The sequence below is a fragment of the Crocodylus siamensis genome, chromosome 3 (assembly GCF_052110815.1).
Source record: "Crocodylus siamensis isolate JL-2025a chromosome 3, ASM5211081v1, whole genome shotgun sequence".
Lineage (NCBI taxonomy): Eukaryota > Metazoa > Chordata > Crocodylia > Crocodylidae > Crocodylus > Crocodylus siamensis.
The window spans coordinates 34,413,499-34,433,551 of NC_143397.1; the positions used below are offsets into that span (position 1 = coordinate 34,413,499).

Sequence of the window (20,053 nt, forward strand, 5' to 3'; positions counted from 1 at the left end):
AGCCCCGCTTTGTTATTCCTTTGGAGTTTGTTTACTAAGACCCAGGTGGTTACACTTCTGTAACACCATTGCCTCCCTCTTCGGTGTGCCAAGTAAAGTCACCCTTCCTTCTCTGTGCAAAACTCAGTTGCATTTATTTAGCATTCCAGAATTTTACTTCTTGAATTTCAGTTAACTTGAAAAAATGAAAAAATAGGAGTCTGCTTCAGGTTTTCGTTGTTCTTTCTAGTCAGTTTTATTTTCTGGTCCTTATGCATTAGCACAGTATTGCAGTGCTTAGACTGAAGACATTGCAAAATGTTTAAAAGAATTATTATTTCCATTATAACTTTTTAATCAACAGTCCTTTCTATTCCTCTTAGAGTTTGGGGACTGTCATTGGTACGTATTGGTCTTGGTAATATGTATTTGTAGGAGTTTCAGAAACAAGCCTTCAGACTGTAAACTGTTTGAGACACTGTTGGACAAATCCACCTCTTCTACACATAATTCAGTTAACTCCCTTGAAATTAATCCAGATTACATCGGTGTAACCAAAACCAGATTCTAGTCCACTATCTCACATTTCTCCTGGAAAGTCTTTAACACTTTTATAGATTCCATAGTAAATAGCCATGTTTCTAATTCTTGCAAATTTCATGATTATATGTTGTATTGTATGTAAGGTCCCAGCTTCTGGAGTCGGGCAATCAGCTGACAAGAGCCTTTCCTGGGACAAGTAACTTTCTTGTCTCTGTGTTTGTGGAGCAAAGCTTGAAAATGTGACTAGAGTGTGGCCTATGGCTCAAAACCCCCAAAGAAGAACAAAAATAATCCCACTGTGAGCGTCGGGCCTCAAATGCCCGGTCACATGCAGCCTTGGTTCGAGTAGCTGGTGGTGTACATCTTACTGACTCCAGTACTGCCAGGTAGATGTTTACTCCTCAAGTGGTCTTCCCCAATCTCGCTTGCCACAACTTTGAATGTTTCTCAGTGATGGGGTGACTACACAGGGTCCTCCTGTGGCACGAGGTCTGCCTGACGGTCACTTGCAGGGCTCCGCCACCCCTACACCCTGACCTTACACCACCTTGATGGATCACTGAGTTTTCCTGGCCACACCCTCACTCTTGCATGGTTGTGGAGGCCTTTCAAGTCCCTCCTTGTCTTTGGTACTGGTTCTCGAAACCCCTTTGCTCAACCCGCCCCAGGTTGTTTGCAGTTGGTACTCTCAGTTGTGAAGCCTGCGCCCTCTAGAGTAAGATACTACAGTAGGCTCCTAAACCCAGTGTGTTGCCCCTACGGGCCCTGTACTGAATACCTTAGCCATATCATCTCCCTTGACCCTCAACTCCTTCAAACAAGGAAACTCAAAAGAAAAACACAAAATAATACCCTGTTCTATTTTGGGGAATCTGCCTGGGCCCCTTTCCTGGTCCCTTCCATCAGGGTGCTGGGTGCCTCATTCCCTAAGGCCTATGCGGGGCCAAATGCCCATGTCCTCCTGTGGGGGTTGTTTCTCCCACTTTATCCGCCTCTTCCTGGAGTATGGTCCTTCCCCACTTCTCTCCCTCCTATGGTGTCACTATTTGTTGCTCCCTGTATTCAGGGTAGGTATCCTGCCTCTTCACAGCCCTTCATGCTGTTCCTGCTGGGAATCTCCTAAAAGGGGGAGATTCCTCCACCTCCCCACTGGCCCCGATATTCCCACCTGTTGCGGTGTGGGTCACTACATCCACCTTTCTGTTCCCTCAGTCTCTGCTGCCTTTGTTGGCTGCAGGAGCTGCTTCTGGTTCGTCTCTCTCTCTGTCGAGCTGTTCCTTGTCGCTGCTGCCAGAGTCAGTGCCCGGAGCCTCCGCTGACTCTTCGGGCTGTTGCCCTTCTTCCCCAAGAGCCTCCCGAAGGGCACCCTGTGGTTGTGTCCTCCTCGGGTCTGCTCCTCTTCTTCCCTCATTTCCCCTGGCAGCTGGTTTTATCCCCACTGGCTGGTGATTGCCAGCCCTTTTGATTCAGGGTCCTTCCTCCCACTCTCTCCCAGGACACCCACATTTAGTATTTTTAGAAAATCACTCTTAAAGCCAGCCTGACTCAGGATTCTTGAATGCTTAAGGTTGACAATACTGGAGTAACAGTAACAGCAATTACTGTACTATAGGAAAGGGGTTGTTACTGAAGATAAGCCTATTTCAGTTATCTTATAAATGTCTTCTCATGTTACCTTGTGGATTATAAAATGCCGTCATATAATGCAACTGGAAAATGTATAAAGAGTACAAGACAAGTAAATGATCCTGTAAACATTATGCTTTGAACACTAAAAACAAATAGAGATAATAAGTGTGTGCTCATACCTAGAACATGTTTCCAATCTGTAGCCATTTCATAGTTGTGCTGCTATTTGAGCTCTGGGTTCAAAGATATTTGTGTATATTTGACTACACACTGACTTTTTTTATCAATTTGCTAATGAGATGCACAGAAAAAAAATTCCCAACATATTTAGCGCCAAGACTTTTTGCTCTTTGTAAGTTACAAACAGCAAACAAATCAAGTCATGATTAATAATTTTAAACTGGTTCTCCAGCTATTTTTTTTAGGGACCAGTTTGTAAAATATATCTATGATGATCAATCCATTTTTCTTGATCCATTATTGCCATATAACATAATCTCTTCTAGTTGTCCTATAGATCACTCTTGCCTGCCGTAATTTGAGAACTATTGTCACAAAACTTCAACAAACTCCTTCACTTTTCTGCATGAGGAGATGACTAAAGAAATAGATTCACTTTCATGGTTTCATAGCATGCTCCCTGCAGTTACTATCAGGCAAACTGTGCAATTAATACAAAAATGGTTATCACTGTCACCTATCTGTAGTGGGAGAAGTTATTTAGTTCCACAATATTGTATGCAAATCTGAACAATTAAAATTTTAAGATCAATCCAAGGATTTATAGGAAGGATTTTATAGAAAAATGAGTTAAAGACAAGAATGATTATTTATATTAATAATTTTGTTTGCCATAGCCCACTCTTCTGCAAATGTGCAGTCATAATTTCATAGTTAGTAGGGTCGGAAGGGACCTGAGCAGATTATCAAGTCCGACCCCCCTGCCATGGCAGGAAACAGTACTGGGGTCAAACGACCCCAGCAAGGTGATTGTCTAGCGTTGTCTTAAAGACCCCCAGGGTAGGAGCCAGCATCACTTTGCTTGGAAGCTGGTTCCAGATCCTAGCTACCCTGACAGTAAAGTAGCGCCTCCTGATGTATAATCTGAATTTACCCTCTGCCACCAGATCCCCCCTCAGCCTTCTCTTGTGGAGGCTGAACAGGTTCAGGTCCCATAGCCTCTCCTTGTAGGGCCTGCCCTGCTGCCCCCGATCATGTGAGTGGCCGTCCTCTGGACCCTCTCCATGTTGTCCACATCCCTCTTGAAATGCGGTGCCCAGAACTGGATGCAGTACTTCAGCTGCGGCCTGACCAGTGCTGCGTAGAGGGAGAGTATCACCTCCCTGGACCTGCTTGAGATGCATCTGTGGATGCATGACAAGGTGCGGTTGGCCTTCCTGACTGCATCCCCACACTGCCAGCCCATGTTCATCTTGGCATCAATGATGACTCCAAGATCCTTTTCTGCCTCTGCACTGACGAGAAGGGAGTTCCCCAGCCTGTAGGTATGCTGCTGGTTCTTCCTCCCCAGGTGCATCACCTTGCACTTGTCGATGTTAAATCCCATCCTATTCTCATCCGCCCACCCTTGCAACCTGTCTAGGTCCAATTGTAGCTTATTTCTTCCTTCTAGCATGCCCACATCCCCCCACATCTTAGTGTCATCAGCAAATTTGAACAGGGTGCTTTTTACCCCCTCGTCCAAGTCACTGATGAAGATGTTGAACAGTGCAGGCCTGAGGACCAAGCCCTGCGGAACCCCACTGCCCACATCCCTCCAGGATGAAAATGACCCATCCACTACCACTCTCTGGGTGCGGCCCTCCAGCCAGTTAGCGACCCATTTGACTGTGTGGGTGTCGACACCACAGTCCCCCCGTTTTATAATGAGAACAGGGTGAGAGACAGCTTCAAAGGCCTTCCGAAAGTCCAGGAAGACTCTGTCCACTGCTACCCCTGCATCTAAGATTTGGTGACCTGGTCGTAGAAGGCCACCAGGTTGGTCTGACAAGACCTGCCTCTAATGAACCCATGTTGGTTGCCCCTAAGCATAATCTCCCCTGCTGGCCCCTCATGGACATGTGCCAGAATAATTCTCTCGAAAAGCTTACCCAAGATCGAGGTAAGACTAACTGGCCTATAGTTTCCCAGGTCCTCCTTCCTCCCTTTTTTTGAAGATGGGAACCACATTGGCCCTCTTCCAGTCCTCTGGCGCCACACCAGAGCACCACGAGCGCTCGTAAAGCTGTGCCGGGGTCCTGCAATGACCTCAGCTAATTCCCTCAGCACTCTGGGGTGGAGATCATCCGGACCAGCTGATTTAAATACATCCAGTCCCTCCAGAAGTTCCCTGACTAGATACTCACTGACCCATGGCCTAGGTGCACTTCCCCTGGGGCCTGAGGGGGACCCAGTGGGGGGGCTGATCCGATCTCTGCTCAGGAAAATGGAGGCAAATAAGTCGTTAAATAGGTTAGCTTTGTCGTCTGGTGTGACAACCAAATTTCCCAGCATGTCTTGTCTCACTACAGTACAGTATTATTATTCATTACTACACCAAACAAGAAGCCAGGAGGCAAGGAATTGAGTCAGGCCAATATATTATTTCTATATTACTATCTTCTTCTCTAGTATGGAACTTTACTAGCAAGAAAATACCTCACATAATTGTACTCCTTAAAAAGAGATGGATGAGGAGAGGAGCTTGGGCAGATACAAGACAGTGACAAACAAAATGATTGCAAATAATCTACTTTCTTTTCTGATCCCACTTAAAATAACAGTAGCTTTACCTGTAGCATTACTTGAGAAACTTTATGGCAAAACAAGGAATTAGACAAACCTACCTGGGAATGTTGAATGAAAATATATGGGGATTCATGAATGACGCATGCCTCCTGAGGCTGGGGTGGCACAGTGACCACCCGCAAGTGGCAGTGTCAGCAGTGGGGGTGTGGGTGTGGCAGCGGCAAGTGGGGACCACCTGCAGGCAGCCATGGTGATGGCAGCAGTGAGAGCAGGCCAAGAGGGGATCACCCACAGGTGGCTGCAGCAGTGTCGGTGGCGAGTGGTGGGTGGCAAGTGGAACCTTCCGCAGCCACATCGGTGGCAAGGGGGTGAGGTGGCAACCACGTGCAGAAACCAGTGCTAACTTCTGCGGCAGCCAATCTCAGGGGAGGCATGTGCCCCCTTTACATGTTGCCTATGTGAGGATTTACATGCTACTTTTTTATGGAATTCACAGAAATTGAGGGAACATACAACACATTAACACCAGTGCAATTCATATCAAACCTGTAAACCAACATAAATTATGCCAGTATCTAGAGTGGACAATTTACCAAGAATCCCAAGGTAGCTGTCTGTAGTAGGCTGTCTAACAGCACTTTACCACTGGGTGGCAGAATAAATGGCACTGAGCACTATTTACACCAGTAGTTTTCAACCTTTTTAGACTGAGGGCACCCATTGGAAAATGCCAGCTCTAAGTTTTTGCTTATTTTTTGGCTATAGAAAAATAATAGAACAATTCTTCTGTTGCAAAGAACTCTAAAAGACCACAACAGGTCAGAATGTTTTTAACACTACCGATTCCTATTTGAAATCTCTGACTTCATTCCCATGAGCATGCACATGTAGTTTGCAGCACTGCACATAGTACACCAGGACTTCCTGGTATAAAAACAAAAATGCCATAAAAAAAAAAGTAGTGCAGTGCACATGGAAGCAGTGTGGACCACCAAAAATGGAAGCTGGCCAGCCAGAGTCACTCTTTGGCTGCCACTCAAGCTCCAAACACTGGAATCACTCTGATGCTTGCCTGGGAGACCCCTAGGGCCCTAGATAAGGCTCCCCAGCCCACCCAAATCAATTTGCAATGTGCCAGAATGTGCGTGTAGATATGTGCCCGGGGACGAATAGCAGCAGCACAAATGTGCCGCTGTTGTTTGCCCCCCAGAAAATGCATGTGAACACTTGTAGGAACTTACCCTCTGGGTTTGTCTTATGAATTATGTTTTCATACCTAACAGTACTAACATTGTGTGGCAGCCTTGAAAGGACCACACGGCACTCCAGAGTGCCACAGCATCTTGTTTGAGAATCACAGGTCTATACTAAGCAAATGGCTATCTAGGGATAAAATTCACTAGAGTTACAGACATGCAATCCTGTACACCAGTGTAGTATGTGTGTGTGTGTGGTTACTTCTGACTTTTCAACTTTGTCTTGGAGGATAATGGCTCACCCTGTGTATTGTGTGTCTGTCCAATATTCATACCATATAAAAGCACATTACGCTGGTATAAAGTTGTTTGTTTGCACTTTCAGTTTAAGACATTTCTGCTTCTTTGAAGAGTGATTTTTTACAAACTTGGGACAAAGATTTTTAGTATGGTCACTGAAAAATAGAATTTGGCCATACAATATACTATATTCTCTTACATAAAACATTCCCTAGAACAGGGGTAGGCAATCCCTGTCGTGGGTGTCAGAGTGTGGCACTCGAAGGCATTTTGCTTGGCATACCCACCTCAGGGCGAATGGCAGGGAAGAGGCGAAGTCTGCACTGCCACAACAAGGATTGGACCTTTTGTGGCTCCCCCACCATCTGCCCCTGACACACCATCTTACAAGTTGAGATCACAGGTGTTTATGGCACTCTGCCCAAAAACGTTGCTGACCCCTGCTCTAGAATGTAATACACACCTTGTTTTTGAAAGGTTGAAAAAAGGAAGATCTTACGTTGTAATAAGTAACTAAGTAACAGCAGCTAGGGAGCCAACCCTGCTCATTGTTCTGCTCCATATGGGTTGTATACCCACCAGGCTTCATGCAGCCACTCTCAAGTGGCTCCGGATAGGTTGTTCTTATTCTGCCTTAGATTCACCTGAGGCACCTTTGCTGACTTCATGTTACCTCCCCAGGAAGACCCCCCCGAGTACTTGCCTGCCAGATATTGTTCTGTTCAGGATCAGAAGATGCCCTTTAAGTTGAGACTTGTGGGAGGGTATCGTCAGTGGGTGTTCCTGGGTCTCCACCTTCCCTACCCCCCTTCCATGTGCCAGCCAGCTGGAATCACCTGGATGTTGGACTGACTGGGCACGTTATGCACCAGTCTTCATGGCAGGCCCTGATACGGGCTTTGAGCATCATAGTATGAGCACAGCATCAGGTTGCAAACCACATGCTGTGTTTAGGTCTCTTCCTTCTGGGTCCGGTCCTAAGAGACCAGTGGGGCATCTAGTGGTCCTGCTTATTGCCCATGGGACCATGGGCCTTCTGGCCTGTAGGTTGCCTGCTAAACTTTAAATGTGCCCGCCTAGAGTCCCCAAGAGCCTTGATCCCTTGGCCCCAGCACATAGCTCGTGGCCTTTTTCCAGCTTCAGGGGATAATTAAATTGTAAAAGCAAAGTCCAACAAAGGCTCCAGGGAGGGAGTACTCATCCTCCCTACTGATGCATCCTGTGTGCTGTGCTGCAGTCTGTCCTTTGGCATCCTTCCTGGTGTGGTCACCAGGTATCGCTCTGTTGTGTGGCTAGACCCCTCTTCGGGACCCCATCCTGGGTCCCTACCCTTTCCGGGACTCCATGTTGGGTCCCGGCATGGAAGTGAATCTGGCTGTGGTGGCAGGAGCATACAGCTGCCTCCTGGCTGATGCTCTTCAGTGTTCCTTCTGCCGCCAGCTTTTATTTGAGCTGGCAGGCGTTCTCTGATGACATCGTCACCTCATGTCAGCCCTAGTCATATAAACAGGTGGCTGGTAAACCAGGCGGGAGGTTTGCCTATCTGGGGTTGGCTCCCAGTCGGCGTTACACTTTTCCTCCTGGTGATTGCTACAGGTTGCTGAAGATTTAACATTCATTTTCATCTGGTAAGTGACAGAACTTGCTCTTACCATATTTCTTGCATATAATGCACACTCCAATTTCCAGTAGCTGGTTTTGGGGGAGAGATGAATATTGTATGTAGAAAATACAGTACTAGTGGTGTGGGAGAGGTCTCTAAACTTTTTATGAGGCTGTACATAGTACCTAGTCAGTTAGTGACAGCTCCTATAGATTTTGTTGGTGAATATAAATTGCTGATCAGCGTAACTATTGGTTAATATTTAACTTGAACTGTAATTTGATTTATACAGTACGCCATTCTTCCTCAGATCCACCCATCATTAGATTGGCTTGTAAACTGAAAGAATTTAAAATAGGAACTTTTATTTATGTTCTTTATCCAAGGTGAACCCTGAAATATTATTTCTGATCCACTAACTTAATCATATTAATGCTAATTAAAACAACTGTGAACATATTTTAGCGAGCTGTATATTATACATTTGCATGAATATTTTATTACACTGTCTGGTATACAGGTAAACTGCATGTTTTATGTATGTGTATATGCATTGGATAATCAAGAATAAATTACAAGCCAACATCAAATGTTTAACAATAATTTAAACATATGTTTGGCATCTGTAACTTGCTAGTTATACTGGACAATATTCTGTCATGAATCCTTTCAAAGAAATCATATTATCTCTTTAATAAAAAATGCTCAGGGAATAAATTTGGTGATGGAAGTTTAAATAATTTGATATCTAAATGGAACAAAGAACTTAATCTGGGTTTAGATCTGTGGGATTGGAAGGCCTTCTGGACACCAAACAAAAATATGAATACTTAGAGCATGGAATTGGGCATTTATACTTTATATGAAACACATCTTTTATTTCACTGTAAGGTAAATCTACAATACAGTCCTTTATGTATGAAATATATGTATTACCTGATTTGTACATGCAGGGATGGTAGTCATGTCCATTTCTTAAATCTTTTTCTTGGGACCAGATTACAGCTATAGGGGATACATCTACATGTGATGCTATGTTGCCACAGTGATGCACTACAGTGATGTAGAATCCATGGGTATCTACATTTGACCAGGAGCAACTTTGCTGTAGTGACACGCTCCCTTATTATAGCGTGCTGCTGCAGCAAAGTAGCTGCTAAAAATAATTGTGCATGTGGCAGAGTACAGGCAGTAACTGCACTGTGCTTTTTTAATACTTCCAAAAGGAAGTAATAAAGCATGGCACAGTAACAATGTTGCTGTAGGGCAACATATAGACATGCCCAGTGAGGATTAGATTTCAAATCTCAGAAGATCCTGTCTTCTTTCCATTAAATTGTTATAATACTGGTGAATTAGCCTAATGGATACTGAAGTTTAAAAAAAGGAGTTTAAGTATTTTCAGGTAACAATTTAAATGTCATAATGCCTCAGTCTGAGGACCCTGAGGAACAATGGGTAATTCAGAAAATCTAACAAATAGATGTTACCTATTAACATCCATGTTCCTAATGAAGATATGAGAAAATAGAAATAAAATTCAGTAATTATTGTGTGAGATTGTGATGTGAGTAAAGGTTTTTATTGAAGATTCACATACTGCTTTTGTATGTCTAGTACATGGGAAGGCAGGGTAGGGCATGGAGATCAGTCCACATTAACAATAAACAATTTTACAGACATATGGAAGCTAACAGATTTACCAGTAATCACCTCCAAAAGTAGCCCTTTCATAGCCACATTGTGGACATGGCATTTTGCTCAAGTTACCTTTTAAACTGGTGAAATGATGGCATGCTCTCAAATACCCCTTAGTTCTAGTGGGTTGGGATAAAGGGCATACATTTTACCCTCCAACACTCCATTTTCCTTTCTACCTGCAAGTACATCCTTACATTTGAAAACTAGAGCAGAGGAAGAGGTGTCAGTTTGGATCTGCTAAGGCAATACATTCAGAAAAGAACAGTTACAACTAACTGTTGTTTCCTTTTCCTCCTAAGTGATACAGATTTTACAGATGTTCACTGTAGGCTACAACTAAATAACTCCCTCCCCTCCACCCCCCAGTAATAGTCCTCAGGTATGCTAAAGAGTACTATTGTTAAAACAGAGAGTAAACCATTACTGTGTCAAATCAACATCAATAGAATGACAGTTTGTGAAAATACAAATTTACTGCCAATTTGCCTTCTGTGCAAAGTTTAGTTATATATACTTTGCAAACAATCTACAGACTGTTACCCTTCAACACTGAGGAAACCACAGTGATAAGGTCTGATAAATGAGAGAACACTATTGATTGGTTGCATGGAAGAGAATAGTGTAAGTCTTTCTGAAACAGTTTTAGCTATGCTATAAAATGTCTGTTGACATAGTTTAGTCCATTGAAATCAGTGTCAAACACATGGCCCACAGGCCGGATCTGGCCCACAGAGCTCCATCCAGCCCACCGACTTTATGAGGGGACCTGCTTACAGTAGCAGCCAAGTGCCTGGGTAAGACCCATGTTGCTAGAGCTCCAGCAGTACCACGGGAAGAAGACTTGATTAATTGAGTTCACTCTGACGCACTGGAGCTCCAATGTGAGGTACTACATAAATACACATTAGACTGCAGACTGCCCTAATGTGCATTAGGGTTGGGTGAAACAGCCATGTTTCAATTCAGTTTCAGATTCGGCCGTTTCAGAGGACAGTGATTTGTTTTGGTGTTTCAGACCACTGCCCTGTTTCATTTTGGCTGAATCTGTTTCAAACAGGCTGCAAGCTTTGCAGAGGCTTGGGGTGGGGACCCCAGCAGGGAGCAGGATGGGGCCATGGGTGGCTTGTCTGGGGGAGCGGGAGGGCCGCTGCCCTCCATGCAGGTGAAGAAACCCCACGTGGATCTCTGATCCTTGTCACACTGGGTTGCAGGGCAAGGAAGCAGTGCAGAGCGGCGAGTAAGCTTGCTGTTCCCTGCAGGGAGCAGAGTTCTGTGCTGGGGGTCTCCTTGCTGCTGCTGTTGTCCTGGATCTCTACTCCCTGAGGAGATAAGTCATGTGGCAGGGACCAGCACTGATACAGGAAATGCGGCAGTGTTTTAATTAGAGAGGCTCTCAGAGCCACTCTAATTAAAGTGCTACCTGCACCCCTCTCACCAACAGAGCACATGTAAAAGTACCTAGAGTTACTAAATTTAATGCACATTAGAAAAAGCACATTAATGCATGTGTAAATCCATCTGCTGAAACTTTGGAAAAGTTCTTAATGTAATGGATCTTGGGGGATAGTCCCAGTCTCTGGAGGCTGACACTTGTTATAAGATGACTTCAGGCATGCCTGCTAAGTCTTACAATTTACTGTTAGAAGAAGGATAGTCCCTTACTCTTGTGTAAGTCTATGAAAGCAGAACCTTCAAACTGCAAGATTCATAGGGAAGAAAAGAACTATTGTAATGAAGATTATTGTGCTCAGACAGGTGGACCAGAAACTGTAGAATCAGATGATCATCTAGCACTTTTCCAAAGGCTTGCGCTTCCTATTTTTTTCCTTGAACCTCCAACCATGACAGAATCAAATCCTGTGAAGAGGCTTAGGTTACTGTTGTTTCCAGAGAAAATGTTAGTAAGTTGGTAACAGTACTGTAGCAACAAAGTTTGGTGCCCAGGGCAAAGTCTGCAGAGGCAGCACACCGTTGATCCACACACAGATCCAGGGGGCACATGCCCCCCCCATGCTTGCCCAGGAGTGCATGCAATGATGGGAGCTGCCCTTCCCCTGTCCTTGCACCCCGCCCTGCCCTCGCCAAATGAGTTACTCATGGCTCCATCCCACGCCCCACCCCACCCCAGAGCTGGGCAGCACCTGTTGGCTCCCCTTCACTTTGGTGCCTGGGGTGGTCACCCCACTCGCCTCCCCTTGTTACAGCACTGGTTAGTAAGAAGCCCCCTGCATGCACACAGAAGCTTTCCCATGAGACACAAGGGTCGTGACCATCCCAGAAAGGGATAGTTTCCAAAATCACCACCAATGGAGATGAGACATCTAGCTCCCTTGAATCAATGGAAACCCTTCCATCTTCCTGGCACAGAATCTAAAGAGGGTCATATGTGAGCCATCAGTTCCAGGAACAGAGAGCCAGTGGTCATGACATCTTCCTCTACTCTTTCTTTTTTGAAAGGAACTTTCAAGGGATCAAAAGGATATTTTGTATATGTTACTAATCCTTGTTCTGTTGTAGTTCTGCAGCAATTAAAATGGAGCAAAGTCAGCTGTTTCACATAACCTTATTTATACTCCACTCATTCACAACATATAACTCTGTAGAATTCAGTTAGCCCCACCTGCCTATATTGAACACAGAGGCACAAAATATCAAAGTATGAGGTACATGCGAGTCATGAAAATTAAATTATAGATTAAAAATATTAAAAATAAAGCTTGAATTGATATATTTGATTCATATGTTGTCAGAATCATAGAAAAATTGAGATTTTAGGCAGGAATTTAATGAGCAAAGAATGGTTGCTCTGTATACAGAACAGTATTTTTTTTCTGCCATGTAACCATAGTTCAGTCATTGGGGATATTGGTCTGAGAGGGACAGTCTGTGAGGAAAAAAGGACTCCATTTTCTTAGTAATGAATCTTTACAATGTGATTCTTGAAAGTGGCAAATTACAGTGGGAAGCTGGTGGCACAGTGCAGGGAACAGTACTTACAGGAAATGCTCTGACTGAGATACAAAACTCCCTTTTCCCCCACGTACACATTGCAAATATGGCAATTCTCAGTGATATTTACCACTGATAAACATCAGGTTCCTCTTTGAAACTCATCCAAGTCCCATTCCGGTTTCTACTGTGGCCTCTGATTCAGTTACTTGCAGAGTGAGGCAGCATTCCTCTAGTCCCAGTTATTATTTTCTGTGCCCCCCAGACACTTAGCTTAGAGGCATGTTTACTGGTGTCATCCAAAGCCATCTCCAGGAGCCAGTAGTCTTCCAGAGGCTGGGGTGTTGTGCATGCTAAGGTGCATGGTTGACAGCCCTGACTGAGGTTACAAGTTTGAGGCTATAGCAGAAGTGCTTACAGTGCAACCTGTCAGATTCCAATGAACCTGTGAATTCTGCTAAATACCTTGTCACAAAAGGAAGTAGTTGTCCAAAGATTTAGAAAGAAACGAGTAAAAAGGAGAGGAGTCAGCAAAGGACATATAAACATCTGCAGAATCAGCAAACATGTCAAAGGGAGAAAATAAGAGGAAGCAAAAAGAAGATAAAGGAGAAGCATGAGAGAAAAACGGGTAGATAGTGACAACTGTATCAGAATAGTGTGAGGGGAAAAAAGAAGTTGAATGGTCAGCCACAAATTCATCCAAGTTGTGACTCAAACCAAGTGAAAAATGCTAGGAACCACAGCGACTAATATTAGTCTCAGAACTTAGGAGGACTGATTTGGGATGAGTAAATTACAGATATATTTTGCTAAAGGTTGACTGTAAATTAATTTCTAAAATGATTGTAATGAGACTAATGACAGTAATTATCCGCTGAGATCAGGTTGTATTTGTAAAAAAGGAGTATACACTGGCATTTAATTTATAACACCTTTACCTCAGAGTAGCATGATTTTGACCATCAAAAATTTAAAAAAGGTCATCAACTAAGGCAAAAAATAAATATTTTCTATAAATTTAATTGGCTCTGCCTTATTTACAGTTTTAGAAGATTTGACTTTCAAAATATTTTCTGAAATGGCCTGGAATGCTGAACTCAATTTCTGCAGTGGCTGAAATGTTTTACCTTAAAACTCTCTAACGCCCCAAGGGATGACAAGGTCGAATGGTCACAAACTCCTCTGCAACCGTTTCAGGCTGGACATAAGAAAGAACTTCTTTAACCGTCCGAGCCCCCAAGGTCTGGAATAGACTGCCGCTGGAGGTGGTTCAAGCACCCACTTTGAATGACTTCAAGACCCTTTTGAATGTTTCTTTTGTTGGGATCCTATGACCCCTGCTGACTTTCTGCCCCTGAGTGCGGGGCTGTACTTGATGATCCTCCGGGGTCCCTTCCAACCTGAATGGCTATGAAATCTATGAAATCTCTCAGTATGAACCATCTGTTTATTCAGTTTTGAATGCACATTTTTTGACTCTCATACAGTTCTCTTTTATAATTGTAGCATTTTAATAACACTGGTATATATTATAATTGATTAATAGTTGTAACTGTACTTTGAAGGGTCATTATTTTGGTTTTTTAAAAAAGAAAAAATTCCAAAGTGTTAGAGTATAACCTCTATACATCAAATTTGAATGGATTCTAGTTTCTCATACCACCCAAGACAACAGTAGTTGTCAGTAACCACAGGTAATTTTTTTTTACAGCAGTAGTTGCTCTCTTTCCTTGATATATTGCTAGTTCTTTTATGCCTTTGTTAAGGAGTCACAGCAAACAGCTATCAAGGTGAAAAGGATCCTTTAAAATTAATCAACATATAAACGGAGGAGCAAAAGAAGTAAGGCACTGAATTCTTTATAGCTGTTTACAGTTGAGGAAGTCAGTAGACTTTTCTGAGAAATCTATTATCTTACCTAGGCTGTGGCTTAATGTCAAATTCTACAAACTAAATCAGATAAGCTTACTTGTTGATTTCAAAGCCTCCTTGCATGTTTCAGGATGAAGGGCATGCCTTCAGGAAATTCTCATTAGGTACTAACAGAGACTCAGATACATTTTCTCACAAAATGAACCTTTTCACCTTGGAACCATATCAAATATTTGCATCCACTTTCCTTGCTATAGTATTCAAAGGTATTTTTTAAGTTTCACATACCTTGATGGTTTACTAACCCCACAAATTTTATTCTTCTTCATACAGAAGATAGGAGATAACAGATTATCTGAGAAGACGTGAACTTTGATGAATTATTGAGGATAAAAGGAAAATTATGTTTTAGTACAGCCTTGAGATGCTTTTATCAGGTGTAGGTGGAAAATTGTCCTTCGTGTCACATTTCAAAACCCAAAATGTATGAGAAAGTTTAAAACCAAGATCCAGTCTCATTTTGTAAGATGCTTAGATAGAGGACTTAGAAGTTATTCTTCATCTGACATCTATCTGTGCAAGTCAATAGCAGGGGTGGATAACCTGTGGCATGTATGCCATAGTGGTGTGAGCAGCCTGTGTGTGTGAGATGCAGGAGACTGGGGAGGAGGCAGGCAGCACAGTGGCAGATAGGGCAGGGAGCAGATTGGATGGGAAGCAGAAAGCAGAGTAACATTGTATAGGGAACACAGGCAGCATCTACAGAAGACACTGACTGCTTAGTCATTAGTGTGCAGTCATTTAGTACTTATTTATACAAGTTTTGTTTATAAACATACTAAATGTGCAGTAACCGGAGTTACTGCACAGTAGCATCGCCAAACAGCTTTAGGTGATGCTGGCTGCAATAGCTTGTTACTACTGTGCAGTAGCATTGCGTCACACTTCCTGCCACATGACCCTACTGTGCAGTAGTAACTGTTACTGCGCAGTCAGCATCTCATGTAGATGTGGCCACAGCGCAGGGAGCAGAAAACGGAGCAAACAAAGGGGATTGAAGTGGCACTTGGTAAGCGTGCAGGAATAACTTGTGGCATGCCTGACAAAAAGGTTGGCCTATACTAGTCTAAAAAGTGGGCATTCGATTGTTTCTGCCAAAGCAGTTATGTGGCTTCCGGTTCTTACAAGATCTGACAGATTTTTTAGTTTTTTGACCTATTTGTTTGGCAAAAATTGAAGCTAATTAATACATATATATATATTTTAGAGGTGCAGGAACTTGAGAGAAGACACGTTTTCATATTTGGAAGTCTTCTGACCTCTTTATAGCAGCTATTCCACAAAAAGCCTGATTTTAAAAATCTCCAAATAGTTTTATAAAGTAGTTACTAACAGGAACTAGTGTACCAAGTAGTTTCAAACTTTGCCAATATTTTCTACAAAAATTCCTATGAAAAATTAAGAGACAAAGGAGCATCTTTCCGTAAATTTAGAGGGGATATAAGTTAGGTATATTTTGGGTATTATCAAAAGATTGTAATTGTGATGCTACTATGAATCCAGATTGTATCACAAAACACATTTATAGATTTCACATTATTATATTTTAAACATTTTACACCTGAGGTAAAGGATTAAGATGTCGAGATATGGTTTCCATCAAACTATATTCTGACTTATACCCAAATATCACTATTCCTATTTTTTTCATCACCGCTAATGAGGTTGGTACAGACCTTTGTGTGAATAGCATAATCTCTTCAGAGATTCAGGCACAATTGATTTGACACCATCAGGCTTTGCTTATTTATCTGTACAGATGCAAGGTACCCTACTGTAAATCCCCCATTGTTTTTTATATAGCCTGTGTTCTGACATCGACATATTGCAAAATTATTTAAAGAGGCTTAATGACTAGTGAAAATGCAAAAGGGTCTGTGTTTATCCACCAACTAATGATATCTGCTCGATTTCAGCAAGCCCATTCATAGTATTTGATGAAGTATCTTATCTATGAAAGCATATGCCTCTCTGAACCAGTTAGTCTCTAAGGTGCCACTTTGTCCTGCTTCTTGCACTGAGGAAGTTATGCATGATTTTTTAATAATTCTTTTTTTTTCCTACTTATAGGCAGATCTTAGAGACAAAGGTGTATTTTTTATTTACGTTAGATCAGAAGAATTACCTTTATACAATGGAAAAGCCACGTTAAAATCCAAAGTAGGATGTTTATAGCATGCTATAACCTAAGGGAAAGTCTAGTTTACAACATGACAGTGAACATGGCTGCAAACGTGTTAGTATGCATCTTAACAGGACTTAACTCAGCTGAGCTAATAAGATTGAACAGAACATCATTTAGCTCTTTCAGAAGAAAGCTAGAGGGTCTCCAAGTGTTTGAACAAAGTTTGCACACTGTTTTTTTATTATGATTATTATAGCTCCACCCTTATTCTTATGACAGTGTTCTCTTCCTGGGAGCAATTGCTAATTGTGATAACTTCACCATGGTTAGCACTTACTATTTCTGAACCTAGCTCCTTTCAAGAATGTAATTCATGACTTTCAAGTGTGCTGTTCATTTCAGTGATAATTGTATCTGAAAGCCCAGTATGAGGTATTATGATATGCAACTCTGATGCTTTTTTAAAAGTGTATTTAAGGGATAAAGTATAAAGTCATAAAAACAAGCAGCTCTCTGAAGACCTCGTTTTCCTAACTGTTGGCTTTGAATAGCAAATTATGTGCTAGTGATGAATAGCTGTCTTGTTCCATTGTTGACAATTCACTGTATAACATGATATTATTATTGCTTAAATAACACAAGCAGGGAATTTTTTTGTCTAAACCAAAAAAACCTTCCTTCATTTTATGCAGTTAAATGAAGGCTGTAATCCTGTAATTTTTCAGGCAAATAATCCCACCCTGCTTGTAGTACGGGGGCTTTGGGCCCAATCCTGCAGTTCACGGTGTCTTGGTACACTACTCCCTCCACAGAGTCCCACTAAACTCTGTGGGGCTTCTTGCAGATGATACAATCTGTCTGTGCCATAAAGTGCATGCCTAGTAACTTTGACTGTAAGATCCCAGTTAGTTATTATTTCAATATCATGTTTTTAATCATTTGCTTCTTTGTTTTCAACAGAATCTTCTATTCAATTTGATTTGGTAAAAAACTCCACAAATTTTCTTCACTTCAGTGAGATACTGTTAATAAATACTGAAGAATTTTTGCCATGTCATTTAATGGAACAGTATTGGAAGTTCTATATACAGTGTGAGGATTTTGGATTTTAGGAACCCTCCTGGAGTTCAACAGATTTTTTTTTCATCATCAGAACTTAGAATGTTTTAAATTAGATTGCCTTCAAATCAAATTTATATAAACTAACTTACCTGGTGGTATGTATGCAAAAGATTTCTTGTGAATACACAAGTGCTGAATACATATTTTGTATATTAAGAAAATGTAGAGATAGAGAAAATACTTTTGTAAACTTAACACTCTGTATGGGTTATAGTCAACCCTTGTGTGAGTGCAACTCCTTTGACTTGAGTGGCTTTGTACTTCATATATTAAGGCTGAAGGTTACCCTGCACATCCAACTAAAAAAATTGTTCCTTACCTCAGAGCCAATCTGCCTGAGTACATGCTACCAAATAAAGATTTGTGTAGTCACATAAGCAGTTACACTAAACAGAAATTAAGACATTCAGCTTTTAAAATAGCAAGCTGATTGTTTTCATTTACCTGAGATAGACATATATAAATATTTCATAAGGTGTATGTTTGGAAGTTAAAAGCAAAATCTTAACCACCTGACATCCTTAAATGTGGGGTTTTCTCTGATTACCAGATATATTAATTTGATCAGTGAAAGCACAACTGGATGGCAAAAGTGCAATGATGTCACTTGCTGGTAAAATAACTTTTCTGTTTAAATCTTAGAGCGGCTTCAAATTTGCCTTATCTTCCTGAGGCTTTGTGTTTGTTTTAATTTCAAAATTTGTGAGTCTGCCTCAGTAGTATAATTATAGCATGCTTGACTATTATGAGAGTGATCTGCATTAAGATTACATTATTGTTCTTTCACTCTCTGGATTACTCTCTGGATTACAAGAAATAGAAGAGAAGCAGAAGTAACATCTAATTTGCTATAGTCTAAGGACAGGGTAGGGTGACAGACTTGTGCCTCTTCCATTTGTTCAGTGTGACTAATTGTTCTACAGAGGACTCCATTACTGCCATAGTCAGAAGGCGGCTATCGAGGCATGAACTTACTGAGTTCACTTGATAAATGTTAATTCTGCACTCTGTCACACAGTAGCAATCATTGCTTAATATGTTTTGAAAGGGTGAAAAAAATGTAAACTTGTCATGAAGCCAAAAAATTAAAGCCCGTTGAGTGAGAGTTAGTTAATAAAGGTCAGTTTTCACAGCCAGCTGCTGAAAAAGGAAAACTGAAAGTCAAATCAGTTTAAAAGAAATGTTTATGGAAACATAATTGTTCATGTCTTGTTTGGGAGAAAATAGTGTTCCAGTTTTAAAAATGACTTTTGAGATCTGCTACTGTATTCCTTATTTATGGATTTGTTTAGAGTTTTCTTTGTTATAAGGTACTTAATAGCATGGTTAATATATAAAAACAGTAATGTCTTGACATTGACACTTTGCAATGTAATTTTTCTACAAAGTAATATTCTCTATTATAGAAAATATAGTAATAGTATCTACTATAGAAAATACAAATGTTCTATAGTAATATAATTGAACATGAGCAAAATGTAATAGGTTTTAGACCATAAACTGGTTCTTTAGCAAAAATAATAAACTTGTTTCTTATTGATTACACATGTGAAAGTAAATAAGCTTAATCTTTTTTTATTTTTCAGTGTTCATACTATTTTAGGAAAGCAAGAAATTGAAGGTTAGCTTGATAATACAGATGGGGCTTGGGGAGTGTGGCCCACAGGCCAGATCTGACTCGCCTAGGGATTTTATCTGGCCTATAGTGGGTCCTTTGCCCCACCCAGCTCAGGTGTTTGTGGCAGCTGGGGCTATAGCACATGTGGCCAGTCCTGCTGCTCCTGGGTGCACAGCAGGACTTGGGTGGTGGGGTGGCTGGACTTGCTTTCCAGCCCCCACAGCGGCAGCTCCATTTTAGTGCGGCTGCCAGTCTCCACTGCTGTCACTCTACCCAGCCCTGCTGCCTGGGCACCCTGGCACATCTGCCCTGCATCCATTGCTGGGGGTGCTGGATGGAGTGGGCCAGGTCTCCATGGAGACTGGCCCAGAACCCGCATGGGCAGAATGCGCTTAGTTGGGCAGATGGGATGGGACTGCGAGCTGGTGGGGCATGGCATCTGGGAGTGGGATGGATGAGCGGGGCCAGGACCAGGGCTGGGATCAGGTTCACAGTTTGGTGACAGTGTCAGGCCAGAGCCTGGGGCAGAACCATGCTCTGCTGTCCACTCATCCCTGTGATGGGCACCAGTTCCATGTGGGGGGGCGAGCATGGAGCAGATTACA

The 20,053-nt window shown here is 42.1% G+C and overlaps 1 protein-coding gene across 1 annotated transcript in view; it reads left to right on the forward strand.

Moving 5' to 3' along the window:
- The window catches only part of ANKRD31 (ankyrin repeat domain 31), a 151,581-nt gene extending 133,761 nt beyond the window's left edge, over positions 1-17,820 (forward strand). Inside the window, 1 exon segment of the mRNA XM_090037630.1 lies at positions 17,669-17,820. Coding sequence (XP_089893756.1) covers positions 17,669-17,820 — 152 coding nt within the window.
- Positions 17,821-20,053: the final 2,233 nt, after the last annotated feature.